The sequence below is a fragment of the Euprymna scolopes genome, chromosome 32, assembly GCF_053919585.1.
Source record: "Euprymna scolopes isolate OS-2025 chromosome 32, ASM5391958v1, whole genome shotgun sequence".
Classification (NCBI taxonomy): domain Eukaryota; kingdom Metazoa; phylum Mollusca; class Cephalopoda; order Sepiida; family Sepiolidae; genus Euprymna; species Euprymna scolopes.
The window spans coordinates 63,301,878-63,319,569 of NC_136513.1; the positions used below are offsets into that span (position 1 = coordinate 63,301,878).

Here is a 17,692-nt window from a genome sequence, read left to right on the forward strand (position 1 = left end):
GGATATTTACATGTAAATGTAGCTTGGGAAAATTCTTTTTTTTTTTTATATAAAAAAAAAACGTAAAACAAAATTTACTTATTAGCGAAAAGATGAAGCATGTGCTGAAGGATTAGAAAATTTTTATTTCATTTTTATTTTTTATAATAAAAATATGTGTTGTCCTTCTTCCACCTGATGGTTCTTCCGGACTTTGATTTAGTTTGTTTCTATTCAACCTCTATATCAGAGGAAGATACAAAAGTATCAGATACTGGAAGGGGTGGAACAAAATCTTTTGACGTTGTTGAAGAATATGCAGGCTTCAATCTATCTATGGAAACGTTACTGTGTACATCATCAGACATTTTAATAGTAAAATATTTGCCATGACGATGTACTACTTGGAATGGACCTGTACATGGAGCTTCCATAAATTTTCGAATCCTGTCTGTTCTCAACCAGACGCTGTCACAAATTTGAAGATCCTTAGGAATGTACACAGTAGGTAAAGAATGGAGGTGTCCTCTGGATAATCCGTCTGTGTCAAATTTCCGCATCTCCTCAGCTAGGGCTTTTATGTGAGCATCTGTTATATCAATGTTTGCATCCTCGTACACATCGATTAACAATCTAGGTATCTGCACATTAGCACCCGTAACTGCAGTAAATGGTGAATAATTGGAATCGTTGGGTGTAATCCTGATACCTAGAAGAACTATAGAAAGAGCAGACAACCAAGATTCTCTTCTGGCAATAATTGCTGTCTTTAATGTTTTGTGTGCTCGCTCGATCATTCCGTTTGCTTGGGGATAGTACGAAGCCGTTCTCAGCCTGTGGAACCCTATAATTTTAGACAGTTCTGAGAACAGCTCAGACTCGAATTGGCTACCTCTGTCTGTAACGACATGGAGGGGCACACCAAATCGCGATATCCACAGATCAACAAAAGCAGTTGATACTGACGCTGCAGTTATTTCGGTCAATGGACAAGCCTCTACCCATCTCGTATTTCTATCGATGCATGTTAATAAATAACGATAGGGAGAGAAATACGGGTCTGTTTTGCTCTTGACTGGTGGTAGAGGGCCAACAATGTCAATGTGCACAGTTTGAAATCTGCTGGATGGCAATTCAAACGGATGCACGTCACTTTTTGTGTGTTTGTTTATCTTTGTTTGTTGGCAATGCTGACATTCCTTGCACCATTCCTTTATTGACTTGGCCATTTTGGGCCAAAAATATCTGGAAGTTATCATTTTAGTTGAAGCAGCAATTCCAGGGTGTGACAAGCTGTGTAAACTGTCAAAAACATATTTCCGGAGCTTTTGTGTGACAAAAGGTCGTGGAAAAGGTAATGACACGTCACATAGGATTGTATTATCTATATATTAATTTGCTTGTATGTACGGTGTCACGTCATCATCATCGCAAACATTAATTAATGAAACGCGTCATCATCATCGCAAACATTAATTAATGTGAATTATCTCCCTTTATTGTTCAATCTTTATCAGTTAAAAATCAGTAACCCCTTTTATTTCCCAAAAGTTCCCGAACAAAAAAAATAAATAAATAATAATAACTGTCTATTTATGGCTCCGGATTATTTTAAAGGCAATTATGCATAGAAGGTATCGTTCCAAGTTTAAATAGTATAGTATTTTACTTACATTTTTTAACGATGTCTTCTGTTTATTATTGTAGGAACGCTTATTCTATTTTATTCAGTAATAAATATATTTTTTACATTTAACGCTACGAGTACGTTTTTTTTTTTTTTTTTTTTTTTTACTGTGCCACTTTATGTTTTTTAATTTACTTTTTATTTGCACAACAAAAAATATGTTTAGAAATATATGTTACAAAAGTCAAGAATGACTTTATTAAATAAATCACCAAAGTCACCATTCGCAAATAGACAGAGTCAAAACATATTTTACGTCTTGTTCTGTTTTGTTTTTGTTTTACGGCATATCAATCCTTTTTCGTGTTATTTAATGCCGAATCGAGTAATTTTGTAACATTTATACAGCTTCACGTTGTTTACATAGTTATTACTTATGTTTTGTTCATTTTATTTTGCTTCTTTTACAGGCATTCATCTTCTAATGCCCACCGGCACAACAATTTTTTTTAAATATGAAATAAAACAGTGTTTCAATGAAACACTGTTTCATTACTTACGATTTAATTTATTTAAAGAAATATTTATTTCCTATTTAAAGATTTTCAGTATATTTTATTTAACTGAAGAATTTTTCCATTATTTTTATTACATTGTTAGGTGAAGTTTCAGAATAGTTAACCCCCCTCCCCATATTAAGAATGGCTTTCAGCATGATTCTTACAATAGCGGTATCAAAGTTTTTTTTGGTAAATATCCAGATACGCTACTACAGAACACCGACCACTCTAATTTGTTTTTTTATAGGTAATTGAGGTCGCTGACAACGAATCTGATAGTCAAACTTGGGGCAAATTTACTGTTTGCATGGTATTAACCCCCGAACCCACGATTAACTTTCCACCATTTTGCAGCTTCCGTTTACGCTACGCGCGTGCGCTGCAGCATGAACGACGGCTTGCTTCACCTAGCAAACTGCCTTCTCACATGGCGTACCAATCCAAAAATTACGGACTGACATTTTTTTAATGACTGAAAGTTTTTGAGTAGAGTTAATTAATCACTCTGGAAGGTTCATTGAAAAATGTGAGAAGTTTTAAAATAATTATTTTCATAAACTTAATTTCAAGTGAGCATATGATAATAAAAGGGGGAATGCAAAAATTAGTTTCTGTTTCTGTGTCTATGTGTTCGCCTACATTGTCTGATTAGCTGACTGTTATGTTCAAAGTGTTGTCGTGTTAGAGTTGAGTTGCAGACAGTAGTGATATATGCCTTCCAACACTATCTCTGAATTTTTGTTAACTGTTTTTTTTGGAAAATACAGAGCTCTTTTAAAGATTCTCATCGGCTCCCACAGACACCGAATTTCCGACAGCTTGGAAAATTCTCTGATTGGTCAGAAAAGCAAAACATTGAATTTTTAAAGTAATTTAGTAAAAAGAAAACGTTTCGGGGCACTTGAACTTCCGGCAGCGAAAGAGTGAACATTGTAGCTCACCATAAAATATCCGAGGTGAGCGTTTAAGGCAGCATGAAAACAAATGAAAGTCAAGTATTAGAGTGTTTTCATAGACAAAGAAAGCATTCACTCTTTTTTTTTTTTAAAGCTGATGTTTTTTTATTTTTTATATATCTGGTTTTATAAACGTCCGGTAAAAGAAAAGATGCTTTTTCTTTGTTTTGTTTGTTTTGCGTGAGCCTTTTCTAGTCTCACACAAAAACACACATTCACATTTCAAGCTATATTACTTGTCGCATGCATATGCGCACACAAACTTATGCGCGCACGTCCACACACATATATATATTCACGTTTGCGTACATACACTCACATTCATGTGTATATACACACATGCTAACGTACACACATGTACTCACATACACGCACACATAAGCACACACGGACGACGTCACTTCCCCTTTCAAAGGAAATCCACACATGTGCAAAAGACCACTGGAAACGACTATAAAAGCAAGAGACAGGCTGTTTTTTGGGGGTTTTTTTTACAAAGGCGTCACCACTTATCAAGGCCGATAGGCCACTCAAAGATAAGGGTTAGAGTGTAGAGTAGTCAAAAGGACAATATAGTAATCGATAGCAATGGAAATTCGGTAAATTTGTTAACTTAACTGGAACGGCTCATCAGAAACTTGTTCACGTTGGACTTGAAGACAACCATATTATAGACAGCTGGAAAGCAGGAAAACGGAAGACAATTCCACAGGCGTGCAGTTCTAAGAAAGAAGCTTTGATCATGGAATCTATGTTTAGGTTTAGGCACAGATAAAGAGTGGGGAAATTATTGATAATGTTTTCAGCTAGTCTAGTGTTTCTTGTGAAAGTTTGGCGAGGGAGGACCATAGATTGAAGCTCAGTCGAACACTTTCCACGAAAATGATGATAAAGCAGAGACAAACTTGCAACATCTCTTCTGTGAGATAGAGGTTGCATCAAAGAGAAAAGGACATCTCCCACCAGGCCACAAAGTCTATTTTGAACCCTATCAAGGCAGGACAAGTCTTTTCTAGCAGCTCCTGCCCATATGTGGCAACAGTATTCCATCCTTGGACGTATCTGGCTCTTATATAGATAGAGAATTGCATCAGCAGTGAGATATCTACTGGATCGATAGAAGGATCCGACCATTTTTCCAGCGGACTTGGCAACAGATTTGATGTACGTATTCCATTTAAGATCAGGAGTAATGGTCAAGCCGAGAAGCCTGTCAAAACTTGAGGCCTCCCCAAGACGAGAGCCATTCATTTTAAGTGATGCCAGATGGGGATCAGAACGTTGATGATGTAAAGATAAAAGCTTGGTTTTAGATGCATTAAAAGTAACCAGCCACTCCTTTCCCCATTGTACAACGTGATCAAGATCAGAGGAGAGAGAATCGGAGAGAACTTGGTCGTTTACTGTGTTAGATGTGCTACCATAGATGGTAGTGTCGTCAGCAAAAATGTCTACGAATGATGTAAGGATGTGATTTGGAAGATCATTAATGTAGATCAGGAAAAGAGTTGGGCCCAAGATGGACCCCTGAGGGACTCCAGCATTTATACTGTGAGCTTCTGATTTTTGCCCATCAACTACTACTCTTATGAACCTATCAAAGAGAAATGATTTAATAATTGAGAAGACATTTCCAGCTATACCATAGCTGGAGATCTTGTAAAGTAAACATTTATGCCATACCCTATCAAAGGCATTTGATATGTCAAGAGCAATTGCCCTCCAGCCCTTTTTCAGACCAGCCTCCTAGCTGGACTGTGTACGGACCGACAGCATGCTTTTTCAGCAAGCGCACGCATGCGCGCGCATGCACGTACCTCACACCACTTGCTACTATGTGGGACAAAAAGCTATCAGACCGTACGTACACTTTATATGCTTTTTATCTTCATGAACTGGATTGACTTTCTCACTCTATGTCCCCTTCGTCTTGATCCATCAAAACAGACATGTGCGCGACGCTCTACTGAGGTTAGCCCTCTCTTTCTACAGGCCGGCTTGCCACTTCGCGTTTCTCTATTGCATTCCCCTTTCCTTCCACGCACGTAGTCATCAACGGCTGAATGAACACGTGTACACCCAAGACTTTCATTTCTCAACAGAAAATAAACATGTTTATTTTATTCCAGCATTTGAGTTCTTTGTTTCCTTCTTTCCATTCGTTTCATTGTTTTTTCTTGTAGCGAGTTAGGGTATTTATATCCTAGTCTTCTACAGTTTCAATGAAACGTATCCGGTCAAAAGGTTTTTCAGCATTTCTAATGAAATGTGTTTCAACAAAAATGTTTTTAGATTTTTTTTTGTGTATGTGTATGTGCAATAAGTGTCTGAAAATGTTTTATTTTTTAAGTTAAAGTGTTCAGCAAAAATATTGTTTTTCTGTGAAAAGTGTGCCTGTTTGCTAAAACGTGCCAAACATAAATTCCTTATCATCAAAACTGCACGGTAAGAAAGTTTTTTCAAAAATTGATTTATCTTCTGCTTACCACCAAGTACCAGTCCATCTGGATGATGTATGCAAAACAGCCATCACAACACCCTTCGGTTTATATGAGTACAATTACATGCCTTTCGGTTATGTGGTAAAAATGTACTGTTTTTTCTTCGTTTTTTTTTTTTAGTTTATGAATGAAAAAAATATTATGCCAATATGAAGTGTTAACAGAATTGAAAGATTCACATATTTTTTAAGTAGCAAAGAAACAAAGATAATAAACAAAGCTGTTGAAGGCTGCATATTCCAGGGTGACCAGTTATGTAGAAATGGAGACTAGAGATCTCATTCTAACATTTAATAAACAGCTTTATTGGTTATCTTCATTAGTAAGTTATAAGAAAATGGGCTGGATAGAAAAAGAGTTAATCGTTGAAGTGTTTCTGTGTTGATGATTATACAGAAAACTGTTGAAAGAGAAAACTGGATACATGTTGAAATTGGTAGTCGGAGTATGCATCCATGTATGGATGGGGGCAAAAGATTAGAGAGTATTGTGATAAAAAGAGAGTACATGTGTGTATCGCATGTGGAGATAGACCAGGGCCAAAGGGCCCAGGCGAAGTTGTGCTCCTACAGAGGGGTGTGCTGTCAGCAAAAGCTAGGAAGAAAGAGAGGGAGTGTGTTGTCATTTTAATGTTTTATAAACTCTATCATATTACTAAGAGTTGGCTTCTGACTGGACAAGGCAAGAAGGAAGTGTAATCAAAATCTCCAGCCACGAGAATTTGTTCCTGCTTATGTTTGTTGCAATTTTGCCAACTACACCTTTCTCTAGTGTAGTTATTTCCTTGGCCGAATGTGTTATGCTAGATGATTCTTTGCCAGAATGAACTGTGTATCATAACAAAAAGATGAGCAGAAGGAAGATAGTCTCTGATCCCTTAGTGTGTCGTTAACAATTGATCAAACAATACCGGGTTATACAGAGGATCACCATTGTTGTTTGTATATCAATATTGTCTTTCGCTCATCGCTGCTCTTGCTATTATTATTATGTCTGGCTACTGCTGCTATAATCTGTGCTAATGATATTGTTTACTTGGAATTATAGGTTTCATAGAGATTTTATATTTTGCAATATAACAATGCTCCTCTCAGATCTTAATCAGGACTATAAAATGAAATATTTGAAGCATGAGGGGAGTTGATCTCTGGTACTTTTTGCTGGTGTCATCCTCGTTTTGTCAACCTGTGACGATTATTGTGGTTTCTCCTTGGAGTTATTTGCTGGAAATTCCAATGGCAGTTATATGCAGTCATCGTATAGTGGGAGTGGAAAGTCTGTGAAAGATAGTTGAGGTGGACATGGAACTAAGCATCTGATGTGTGCATGATGACCCAAACTGTAGTGCCACATTCTGAACCTGACACATCATATTGTTTGACTTGATGATTGTATGGTTCCCTACCCATGGAAGGTGAGACAATTGGGCAGTTGTTGATTGTGGCCGATTGAGTAACACCTTATCTCCTATTTGTAACAGATCCTTGTATGAAAGGTGATTAGCTTTATTTTCCATTTTATAATCAGCTTTGTCATTGGTCAAGGAACCTATCTCAGCAGGGTTTTGATTTGCATGCTGTATGTCTCAGGATTATTGCTCTCAATATCTTTTCAATGGAGTGTCGGCCGTCCGATATTAGGGTGTGATCACATAAGGTGGAGAGACGCCCGTTGTTGTATTTGTTGTGGACTCATGGACAAAATGACAGATTCAAGAATATCTGTCCACTCACAGTGTCTGTCTTTGCAAAGCATGTAGAGGGCGTTTTTCATAGTCCGATATTGTCTCTTGATATTTCCTGAGTTTTGTGGCTGCTAGGGACAGTGGAGTTCTTGTTTGATAGACATCTGGTTGCAAAATTGTCTATAGACTTCTCCCGTGAAGTGTGCTCCTTTGTCGGAAGATACAATACTTGGGATTTTTCTGTGATGAAGAAAAAACTGCAATAACCCATAGGCGGCATCAATAGCACAATCTTGTAGCAGAAATAAATGGAACCTTTTTCTTCCTCGAATCAATGCGTCTCCCCTGTGCTATTTGACCACATACTGCCCAATCAAGGGTACAGCGCATTGATCCTTCCTATCCTCTAAGGAATTCGGCCAGCATCCGGTTTGAGGAATAAGAACTCGTGTTTACTGAGAGAGACACCAAACAGAACGGACCTCCCTTTTCTTCTCTTTCTCCACCTCGGTTATTTCTAACAGTATCGACGATTCCACAGGGAATAACTACCGCAATAGTACCAGGTAGCCGGAGTCCAGCTTTTGACAAGGAACATATCACATTCTCCTTAATAAACTTTTTCTGTGTTACATTTTATGAAATTGTTGCGTTCGTCATTTCAGAAGTTTGTATTGAATTATTTATTTTATTAGGTTGTGCCCTAAAAGCATCCTAAACCCTAAAATGGTGACCCTGACGTGATATACAAGCAATTCTGAATGGCGAACCTTTTTTTTAATTTTTTGTAAAACCGGACACAGCACAGAAAAAACAGCGAGCTAAAATTCGGCCCTAAAAAGCGAACTTTTCAACAGAGAAAAACAAGTGAACTACTGACAAGTAACTCAACAAGCAACAATGGCATTGAACCTCCTTTTTTCCTCTTCACGCTAACGGACCTCGTTTTCCAGAACTTTTTCCTTTACAAACAACCGGCACATCACCCCGTTATTTGACTAAAGACAAGCAACGTTGGGTATACAGACGGCGAGAAAAAAGAGAATTTCGCTGGCAGCGAACGAACAATAATGACTAAATGAAAGTCCTCATCTTCTGATAGGTAGCTATCACTCACTCTATTTCTCATGCCATACTCACCTTGCCTCATCTCGTTTCAGGCTCTGATGTAAAGGACATCTGTTTTCACGTCATCCAGCAACCAACAGAAGATGAGGACTTTCATTTATGTCCTTTACATCAGAGCCGGGACTCGATGTGGAGGGGTGAAGCAATGGAATTCTGTGTGGCAGTCGTTCATTTAATTTTATGTTTATGATTTAAAATTAGTACAGTGTAAATAGATCAAAGGAATCTTATATTAATTTGTTGTTATGATAAGGAAGAGTGATTGAAGCAGCACAAGTTCCAAGACTGCCGTCAGAAACTCCCTGTGGGAGGAGGAGATAGATAGATAGATATCTATCACTCACTCTATTTCCCATGCCATACTCACCTTGCTTCATCTTCTGTAGGTTGCTGGACGACGTGAAAACAGATGTCCTTTACATCAGAGCCTGAAACGAGATGAGGCAAGGTGAGTATGGCATGGGAAATAGAGTGAGTGATAGCTACCTATCAGAAGATGAGGACTTTCATTTAGTCATTATTGTTCGTTCGCTGCCAGCGAAATTCTCTTTCCTAGACAGCTGAAACCGGAGAACAACATTACAGCACGTTTGGCCATGAACTCCTGGTAATGTACCTTGCAGTGAAACATTTTCAACATTCACTCGAGGGCCATCAATTCATGATCTACACTGATCACCGTCCGCTGACATATGCACTGCGTTCTAAGCCGGACAAATATTCTCCCTGCGAAATGCGCCACTTGGATTTTGTTTCACAATTCACCAGCGATATACCTACATATTTCAGGTGAGCAGAATGCTGCGGCAAACGCTTTGTCCCACCTTCCCATTAATTCTCTGTCCTCACCATTGGATATCGACTTGCAGCAGATGGCCTTAGACAAGCCTAATCTGGATAGTTGGATCCATCGTCACCTGAATTTGCGGCTTGCAAATTCGCATACCTGTCCGGACACGCAGATCATTTGTAACACTTTAACAGATTCACCTCGACCATTCATTCCAATGACTCATCGTAGAGTTGTTTTTGACATCCTACACAATTTGGCAAACCCCAGATGCAGAGCCACAGTGAAGCTGATTACAGCTAGATTTTTCTGGCAAAATATGAGCATGATATCACTGCCTGGACACGTTCCTGTGTATCCTGCCAAAAGTCAAAGGTGCACAAGCATATTCGTGCACTCCTTGGAACATTCACCACCCCAGACGCTCGGTTTAGCCATGTGCACATCGACCTGGTTGGACCTTGGCCGGTCAGTCAAGGATTTACTTATCTCCTGACCTGTATAGACCGTTTCACATGGTGGCCTGAAGCCATTCCCCTCACAGACATTTCGGTTGAGTCTGTAGCGCGAGCCATTATATCAGGCTGGATATCGCGTTACGGAGTTCCCACCACCATCACCACTGATCGTGGCATACAGTTTGAATCCGACCTCTTCCAGGAACTCTCCATGATTCTTGGGATCCAACGTATTCACACTACAAGCTATCACCCTGCTTCTAATAGAATGATTGAATGCTTCCATCGCCAATTTAAAGCAGCATTACGTGCTTACCCTGACCAACAGCGATGGAGCGAATATGTACCAGTTGTCCTTCTTGCTGCTATCAAAGAGGACCTGGGATACTCTTCAGCCGAATATATATATGGAGTACCTCTATCGTTGCCAGGCCAAATGTTGAGCCTGATAGAGGTAACAACAAATGATTCAGCTCTGTATGTCAACAGACTGCGAGCTTAGTTTAGTAAGCTCCCACCGATACACACTAGGGAACACACCATTAGATCTTCGGTCCCAAAAGACATTTCATTTTGGACTCATGTTTTTCTTAGAAAGGATGCCGTGGAAGCCCCCCCCCTAACTTCACCTTATACTGGCCCCTATCACTTGCTTTCACGTACCAATAAACTTTTTACTTTAGATATCAGTGGTAGAAGAGAAACTGTTTCTATTGATAGAGTAAAAAAACCCTTTCTTGACACAAAAACACACGAGCCACACATTCCCCTACTTTCACACAGCATCAAAACATGCTTACACCTGAAGTTAATGCTCCAAATGAAGACAATTATGTCACCACTACACGTAGTGGTCGACGGGTACATTGGCTGAAGAGACTGTGTAAAACTTGATATTTCTGCTAAGAAAATATTTTTCCTTGTTTTCCCTTCTTTCAAAAAAAAAAAAGAAAAAAAAAGAATATTCTATTATAAGAAGTTGCAAATATTCCCAACTTTTCACACAAAAGTAAGAACATTTTTTCCCCTTTCTCATAAAAATAAATACAATAAAATGACATTTTTTATCTTTCGCAATTTGTTATGCTACCTTTTTCTCTGTCGGCTTTCAGCCTAAGCAGGGGATTATGTAGCAGAAACAAATGGAACTTTTTTCTTCCTCGAATCAATGCCTCTCCCCTGTGCTATTTGGCCACATACTGACTAATCAAGGGTACGGTGCATTGATCCTTCCTATCCCCTAAGGAAATTAGCCAGCATCTGGTTTGAAGAAGAACAACTCGTTCTTACTGAGAGAGACACCAAACAGAACGGACCTCCCTTTTCTTCTCTCTCTCCATCTCGGCATTATTTCTACTGGTATCGACGATTCCGCTGGGAATAACTACCGCGATAGCACCAGGTAGCCGGAGTCCAGCTTTTAACAAGGAACATATCACATTCTCCTTAATAAACCTTTTCTGTGTTACATTTTATGAAATTGTTGCGTTTGTCATTTCAGAAGCTTGTATGGAATTATTTATTTTATTAGGCTGTGCCCTAAAAGCATTCTAAACCCTAAATTCTTTTGCACATAGTATGGCTGTGAAGTACTGGCTGAAACTGTCCAGTATTGTTAAAATGTACTGTTTCCCATTTGAGTTTGGCATTTGAGTTTGGCATTTGAGTTTGGCATTTGAGTTTCCCATTTGAGTTTGGCATTTGAGTTTGGCATTTTTATAACAAAGAAAATGAGAAAAATCTCTTTCCACTCTTGCAGTCGGTGCATTTGACATAATTTCCCTTACATTTTGCACAAGTGTTGCAAGAATTGACATAGGCCTGAATGTTGTGATTCTTGGAAGCTGGAAGGAAACTCTTCCATATGGGTTATGTCTGAATGGTTGCTGCCATCATGTGTTTGATATAGGTATCTGGTGCAGAGCTTGTACGGCACAACCAGCTTTGGTGAATGTTTATCATCTTTTGTATCATTAAAACAATGTTACTTCTTCTTAAACAATTTGGCTTGGTGGTCATCGGGATTGATAAGTGGACCGTATTGCTTGGATGCCTAGAGGGCTCGTATGATCTTAGCTAAAGTCTTGTCTTGCTGTTGTTCATTTGTGATGGTGAGATAGTTGCGAATTCTATCTGTTGGGATGGTAAAGGTGGAGTGGCAAACAAAGAATGCATTGCCGATGCACTTTTGTGTAAGAGCATTTTGTGGTGTGCATCTTACTGATGAGTTGCAAACATTTAATTTCTCCGAGGCACCACAATGGGATGTAGATGTGTAAGCTGGAACCATTTAATGTAAATGTATGGCCTGCTGGGCTAGGGTCATTTGCTGGCTTAACTTTCTTGTGTCCACTACTTCTACTAAGATGTCTGCCCATACGTTAGATTCACCTTCCACATATTCCAAGACTAATCATGAGATTTCTTCTTGCTATCTTCATATTCTTGCATTATCAAATTCTCTTTCATCCAGATATGTCAGCGATTTGTGGTCTGTAAATATTATGAAGTTGCGGTTGCATAGGAAATAATCAAATTTCTGTATTGCCCATTTCATGGCAAATGCTTCACGTTCTGTCATAGACCAATTCTGTTCCTTGAGAAGCGACCACAGTGATATTCTTTCTTCCATTTTTTTCCTGCATCAAGATCGCTCCACCTGTGACATCGCTGGCATCAGTAGTTAGTGTGAAAAGTTTTGAAAAGTTGGGAAAGGAGAGGCAGTTCTTGATTTTTTTTTAAATGTCAGCGCTTTCTGTTGAGAAGAATAATTTATTGGCCTTATTAAGCTCATGTATAGGAACCATATGTTCGACCTAATTTGTTGATGTTTCAAGGAATTACCTGATCCATATAAATTGGCCAATGAGACTCTAATTTTTTTAAAGTTGGCGGCTTCATTTCTTTGATAGCTTGAATGTATTCAGCGTCTACGTTGAATCCTTCATTGTTTCTTTTTTTTTTATTGCTTTTTCACCCCATACACAACTTTAATGTAGGAGGCTGCTATTTGGGACATAAGGATACTATGTAGGGAGTTGAGCAGATGTCTGTTTACTTGAACTTCTGCATGTCAGTACAGTCGGGGAAGCAAGAACCGAGAAGGGAATTCCAAAGTCTAGCAGTTCTGGGGAAGAAAGTATTAGCGCAGAAGACTTTTTGGTATTTGGGATCTCTACTGTATAGGGATGGGATTTTGTTGCTTGTAGGGTTTTTCAGGAGTACCTATGTTGGGAGAGTACAAGGGCTTGTCGTTGGTTGGAGCATCTACCATGGAAATACTTGTAAAACATTTCGCTGATAGGAGAGAGGCTTAAGCCTAGCTGAGAGTTAGGGACCTATTTTGAACCCTGTCCAGGAGCGAGAGACTGGTAGCAGATGCACCAGCCCAAATGTAACAACAATGCTCCATACATGGGCGAATTGTGGCCTTGTAAAAGTACAGGATACTTTCAGGTGTTTATTATGCATCCAAGGAATTTTGCTTCAGGCATGAGGAATGAACATTTGTTCGGGTTTAGTTTGAGGCCTAATTTATGGAGAGCAGTGAAGAGTTGTTCAAGAGCGAGTATGTAGTCATTAAATGTTCTGGTATGGATTAAGTTGCCATGAGAGTTGACTGCTGCTAATCTTGTTCGTCGGTTTCAATTTGCCAATATCCACCATATAGGTCAGGGGAGGTGACATACTTGTTTCCTTTTCCGATTTTGTTGAGTTAGTGATTGATCCTCAGCATGGATAATCTACTTTGTTGAGTGTACTTTTGAAATTAGTGACGATGCGGATGGATCCGTCTTTTTTGTGTACTGCGAATACTCTTTGAGGTTGCTGCATTTTTTTATGATGCCCTTGTTTGCCATGCATGTGATCTCACAGTTGACCTTGGTTTCTAATGCTTGAGCGATCAGATGTTGTTTCTAATTACAAGATTGTTGGTATCTATTATGGTGAGATGAGCAATTCACCGCTGGAACTTTTTATCGAAAGAACGTTATCACCGGTTGTGAGAGCCTTCCCTGGGCGGGAACACTTAAAAATGTAACATGCTGTCTCTGTAAATATTCTCAATAAACTTCTCTATTTCTTTATTAACTTCAGAACCTCTTTATCCATTTATTTCCCTGGTGGAATACCTTTCTTGAATATCCTTTTTATTACGGCCACCCACCGCAGGATATATCAACTGGCGATGAGGATGAGATATGAACTGTAAATTCATCTAAAAAAAAAAAAAAACAACACGTGGTAACCGAGAACATTCTGAAAATTGTTGTTCACAAATGCACTTTTAATTGAAGAAAAAGCTTCTGAGAAAGCGAAAGACTAGTGTCTGCTACAAATTTACGCAAGTAAAAAATAATTTTTATATTATTGACGAGTTAAACTCTGTTTTTCTCTTTTTAAACTCCCAAAGAGTTGACGTTATATAACGTGTGTGTGTGTGTAAATTGTGACTTTCTTCATGATTAACGGACGTGTTTTTTGTATTTGGTTAATACGATAAAAAACCAACAAAGGAACAATACTGAGGAATCTGTGTTTATTTAATAAAGAAAATTTTTTAAAAGAAGTTTACATGTGTCTGCTGAAGTAGATGAAATAAGAGTCTCTTGAAATTTTGTCAAGTGTTATTTTAATGGTGATTTTTTTTTTTCGGAACTTTCCTATGTGTTGACAATTTTCTGTGATAATAAGCATGTTGTTTTTGAATAATATATATATTTTTTTCTCTGTGGTACTGAAACAAAAATGTAGTAGGCAAAAAAAAAAATAAATAAATGTTCTGTCAGCAACAGTACAACTTCAAAATAGTCAATATCGCCCACCTCCAGAAGAGAGGGAATTCCTGTCCGTGATAACCGTGGTAAAAGAAGACACACTCCAATCGCCAGAAACACCCACACACACAATTTGCAGGACACTGCCAACTCGTCTCTAGCCTCCTGCTTTTATAGTGGCCGGGAATTATCCATTTGCATAATCACATGAGAAAGAAACGTGATTTTCCGAGAGTTGCATGGGGTAAACGCTAATAAAAAACCCCGGACGCCATCTTGGAATTCTCTTTTCCCCCCAACCGGTGACACAACAGACGTACCCGAGGTAAGCTCTTTTTCCCCTCATTTTAGTTATTGCTACTTCTGCTACACTCCCCCCTGATCTCATGATCACAAACGGGGCAGGGGGGCAGTCGTCTCTGTCTGGTACTTCTCCGAAGAACCGGAGGCAGCACTTCCTCCCTGCCATCCTCCTCATCGCCATTATTGCCACCAGTCTGCTCCATAGGCGGTGTTTCACAATCAGGGCAGGGGGGCAGTATTCGTTTCTGTCGGGTACTCCTTTGTAGAGGCAAGACGGCTGGTCCTTCCTCCGCTTCTTCAGTATGTACATTATATGGCTCAAAATCCTCTTCGTCGTCCTGCATCATACTCTCTGTCTTTTCAGAAGACATCATACTGTCTGAGTCTCCCTCTTCCTCCGATGTAACAACATAATGGCGAGGGCGCAAATCCTTCACATAACAAGGCACACCGTCCACCAAAATCGACTGAGGGCTGATCACCTTGGTCACCTCATCCTTGCCGAACCTCGTGGTACATCGATTTTGCGGTCTTTTGACCCATACGCGATCTCCAACCTGGTAAAAGCTGTTCTTGGGACCTGGGGACGCAGTTGCGAGATTGGTCTCCTTTACTCGAACTTCGTATTGATAAATCCTGTTGGCAGGCGCAGTGGAAGGAGATGTGTCATCTCTTGGTGTGATGTTATACCAGTAGACAGCCTCCTGTATGGGACAACACATTCTAGCCGCTATTCGTTTCATTGTATGGTGACATCGCTCCACTATGCCATTCCCGGCTGGAGCGTATGCACAACGGAATCGCAAGTGAACTCCCCATTTACATGCAAATGCTTGGAATATATTGCTGCAGAAAGCTGTGTCATTGTCTAAAATGCAGCGCGCCACGCTCGAGGAACACTGCCTCCAACTGATGAATCACGCTTGCCGAGTCTTGCCTTGCCAATTTCCTCCAAATGGAGAAACGCGATGGACCACAGTCTGTTAAAGTTAAAAAATGGAAGGTGCCATAATGCATGATATCCATTCCAATTCTCTGCCAATTTTCGTTAACTTCCAGCTTTCCCTTTTCCCACCTGACTGGCGCTGGGTCAATGGACTGACATTCCTCACATTTCTGTATGACCGTTCTGACAGTTGCTTTTGTCGTGGTTGGACATCTTCTCCTGACAAAGTAGGTAGTGCGTCGCACCCCCGGATGTCCACTATCTTTGTGAATAGCCATGATTTGACTCTCATCCAGCTCGTCTGTGTGGACCGCGCCTATCACTGGGTCAAGACCGTTTTTCTTTTTCATTGCCTCAAACCACCGCTGTGGCACTCGTGTCAGTCGGTCAGCAATGTTTCGTGCTGATGGAACCAGCATCACATCCACTGTCAGCCCGTACTCTTTCACGAGCTCCTTAAGAGTGCTTAATCGCCTCCTAATAAGCATCTCACTTGCTGCTTTGGTGCGTACTCACGCCTTTCCAGTTAGTGTATCCGAGACCCAATGGTATACGCAAACAGAATCTGTCTTTATGTGTAGCACCTTGCTCTGCCACTGGAGAGCCAAATTGATGCCTTTCAATACGGCATCCAGTTCAGCCAAGTTGATATGTTGAGAGTCATCTTCAGGTCGCAGCCAACATGCATCTTCCAACACAGTTTCACACATCTCCAAGGCTGCCCCAATTGCTAGGGAGCTAGCATCGACCCATACATTCAGCTCGTTGCCGTCCACACACCAATTTCCCTGTGCCGGATCGTTCTGCTGCGCAGATTTTAAGGTTTCGAACATCATACGATGTAGTACGGCGTCCCTTGCTTCATCATCCCAGCCCTTCGTTACCGAACTTACTCTCCTTCTGAGTATTCCGCAAGCCACACGAAGCCAACCGCACACCGGAAAGTGCCCGACAAGTCGACCACACAGGGAAAAGATTGTTCGTCGCGTAACAATACTGGGAGCCTCCGGAATTGCATTTCCTCGCTTCCACCGCAGTTCATTGCGTTCCATCCTGACTGCCAATCCCAGCACCCGTGCACCGTCCTTCAACTGCTCCGGGTTCTTGCACTCCAACCCGAACTGCGCGAGGTGTTCTCTCACACGGGTCGCGGGCACCACGTCTTCATTGACAAAAATGTCATCAATGTAAGCAGATGCTGCGCGGCTTATAACTTCTTCCTGAGATAGTACTTCGCTGACAATTGCTCTCATTATCAAGGGAGCCACATTCAAACCAAACCCCAGACGGGTCAGACAGTATTTTTTCCCATCGATTTGCACAGTCTGGTATGGCCACAGTGTCTCATGGACCCGGACTTGTAGGTATGCTCTTCTGAGGTCCAGTAGAGACACGTTAGCACCTTTTTGTCTCCACTCACGCAGCTTAGCCGCACAAACATCTGTGTTGGCCGTAAATGCATCTACGTAATGATTTAGCTCCCGGTAGTCCATCACCGGGCGCACTTTGGCTTTGTTCTGCTGTATCACAGCCATCAGGGGAATTAGACCTTTGGGGGGTCCCAATTTATCCTCTGAGTATGGCACGAGCCAACCATTATCTATCCAGGTGTGGAGCTCCTGCGTGTATTCTTCACGAATTTCTGCTGGCACTGGGTACTCTGACACTCGATTATGCAGCCTTTCAGGGGGGTGGTCCACAGACCATTTCCACGATGCGCTCCACGTTCGGTTTTGATGGTCAAAGGTAGCAGTGAAATCTGGTTCATCGATAGAAATGGCTGCGCATTTAATACTTTTCCTGGCGCCCAGCCGCACTGATCCTGTAGGCTTGACAACGACACCTCCTAGAGCTTTTATGGCGTCGATCCCTAGAAGCAAGTCAAATCCCAGTGGCTTGCCATGCACCACCAACACATCGACTCTGGCAGACACACCATCATCAGTGGATACAGAGACCGTCCCAACACCGCAGCACGCATG

At 40.6% G+C, this 17,692-nt stretch overlaps 1 protein-coding gene across 1 annotated transcript; it reads right to left on the reverse strand.

The window, feature by feature from the left end:
• Window positions 1–209: 209 nt before the first annotated feature.
• On the reverse strand, window positions 210–776 carry LOC145256150 (uncharacterized). The gene has a single exon (XM_080114736.1). It carries the CDS (start codon window positions 774–776, stop codon window positions 210–212), a length of 567 nt encoding a protein of 188 aa, XP_079970862.1.
• Between the last annotated feature and the right edge of the window lie 16,916 nt (window positions 777–17,692).

Excerpts from the sequence above, each read along its gene's own strand:
- LOC145256150 (XM_080114736.1), bottom strand. The coding sequence starts at position 776 with ATGATCGAGCGAGCACACAAAACATTAAAGACAGCAATTATTGCCAGA.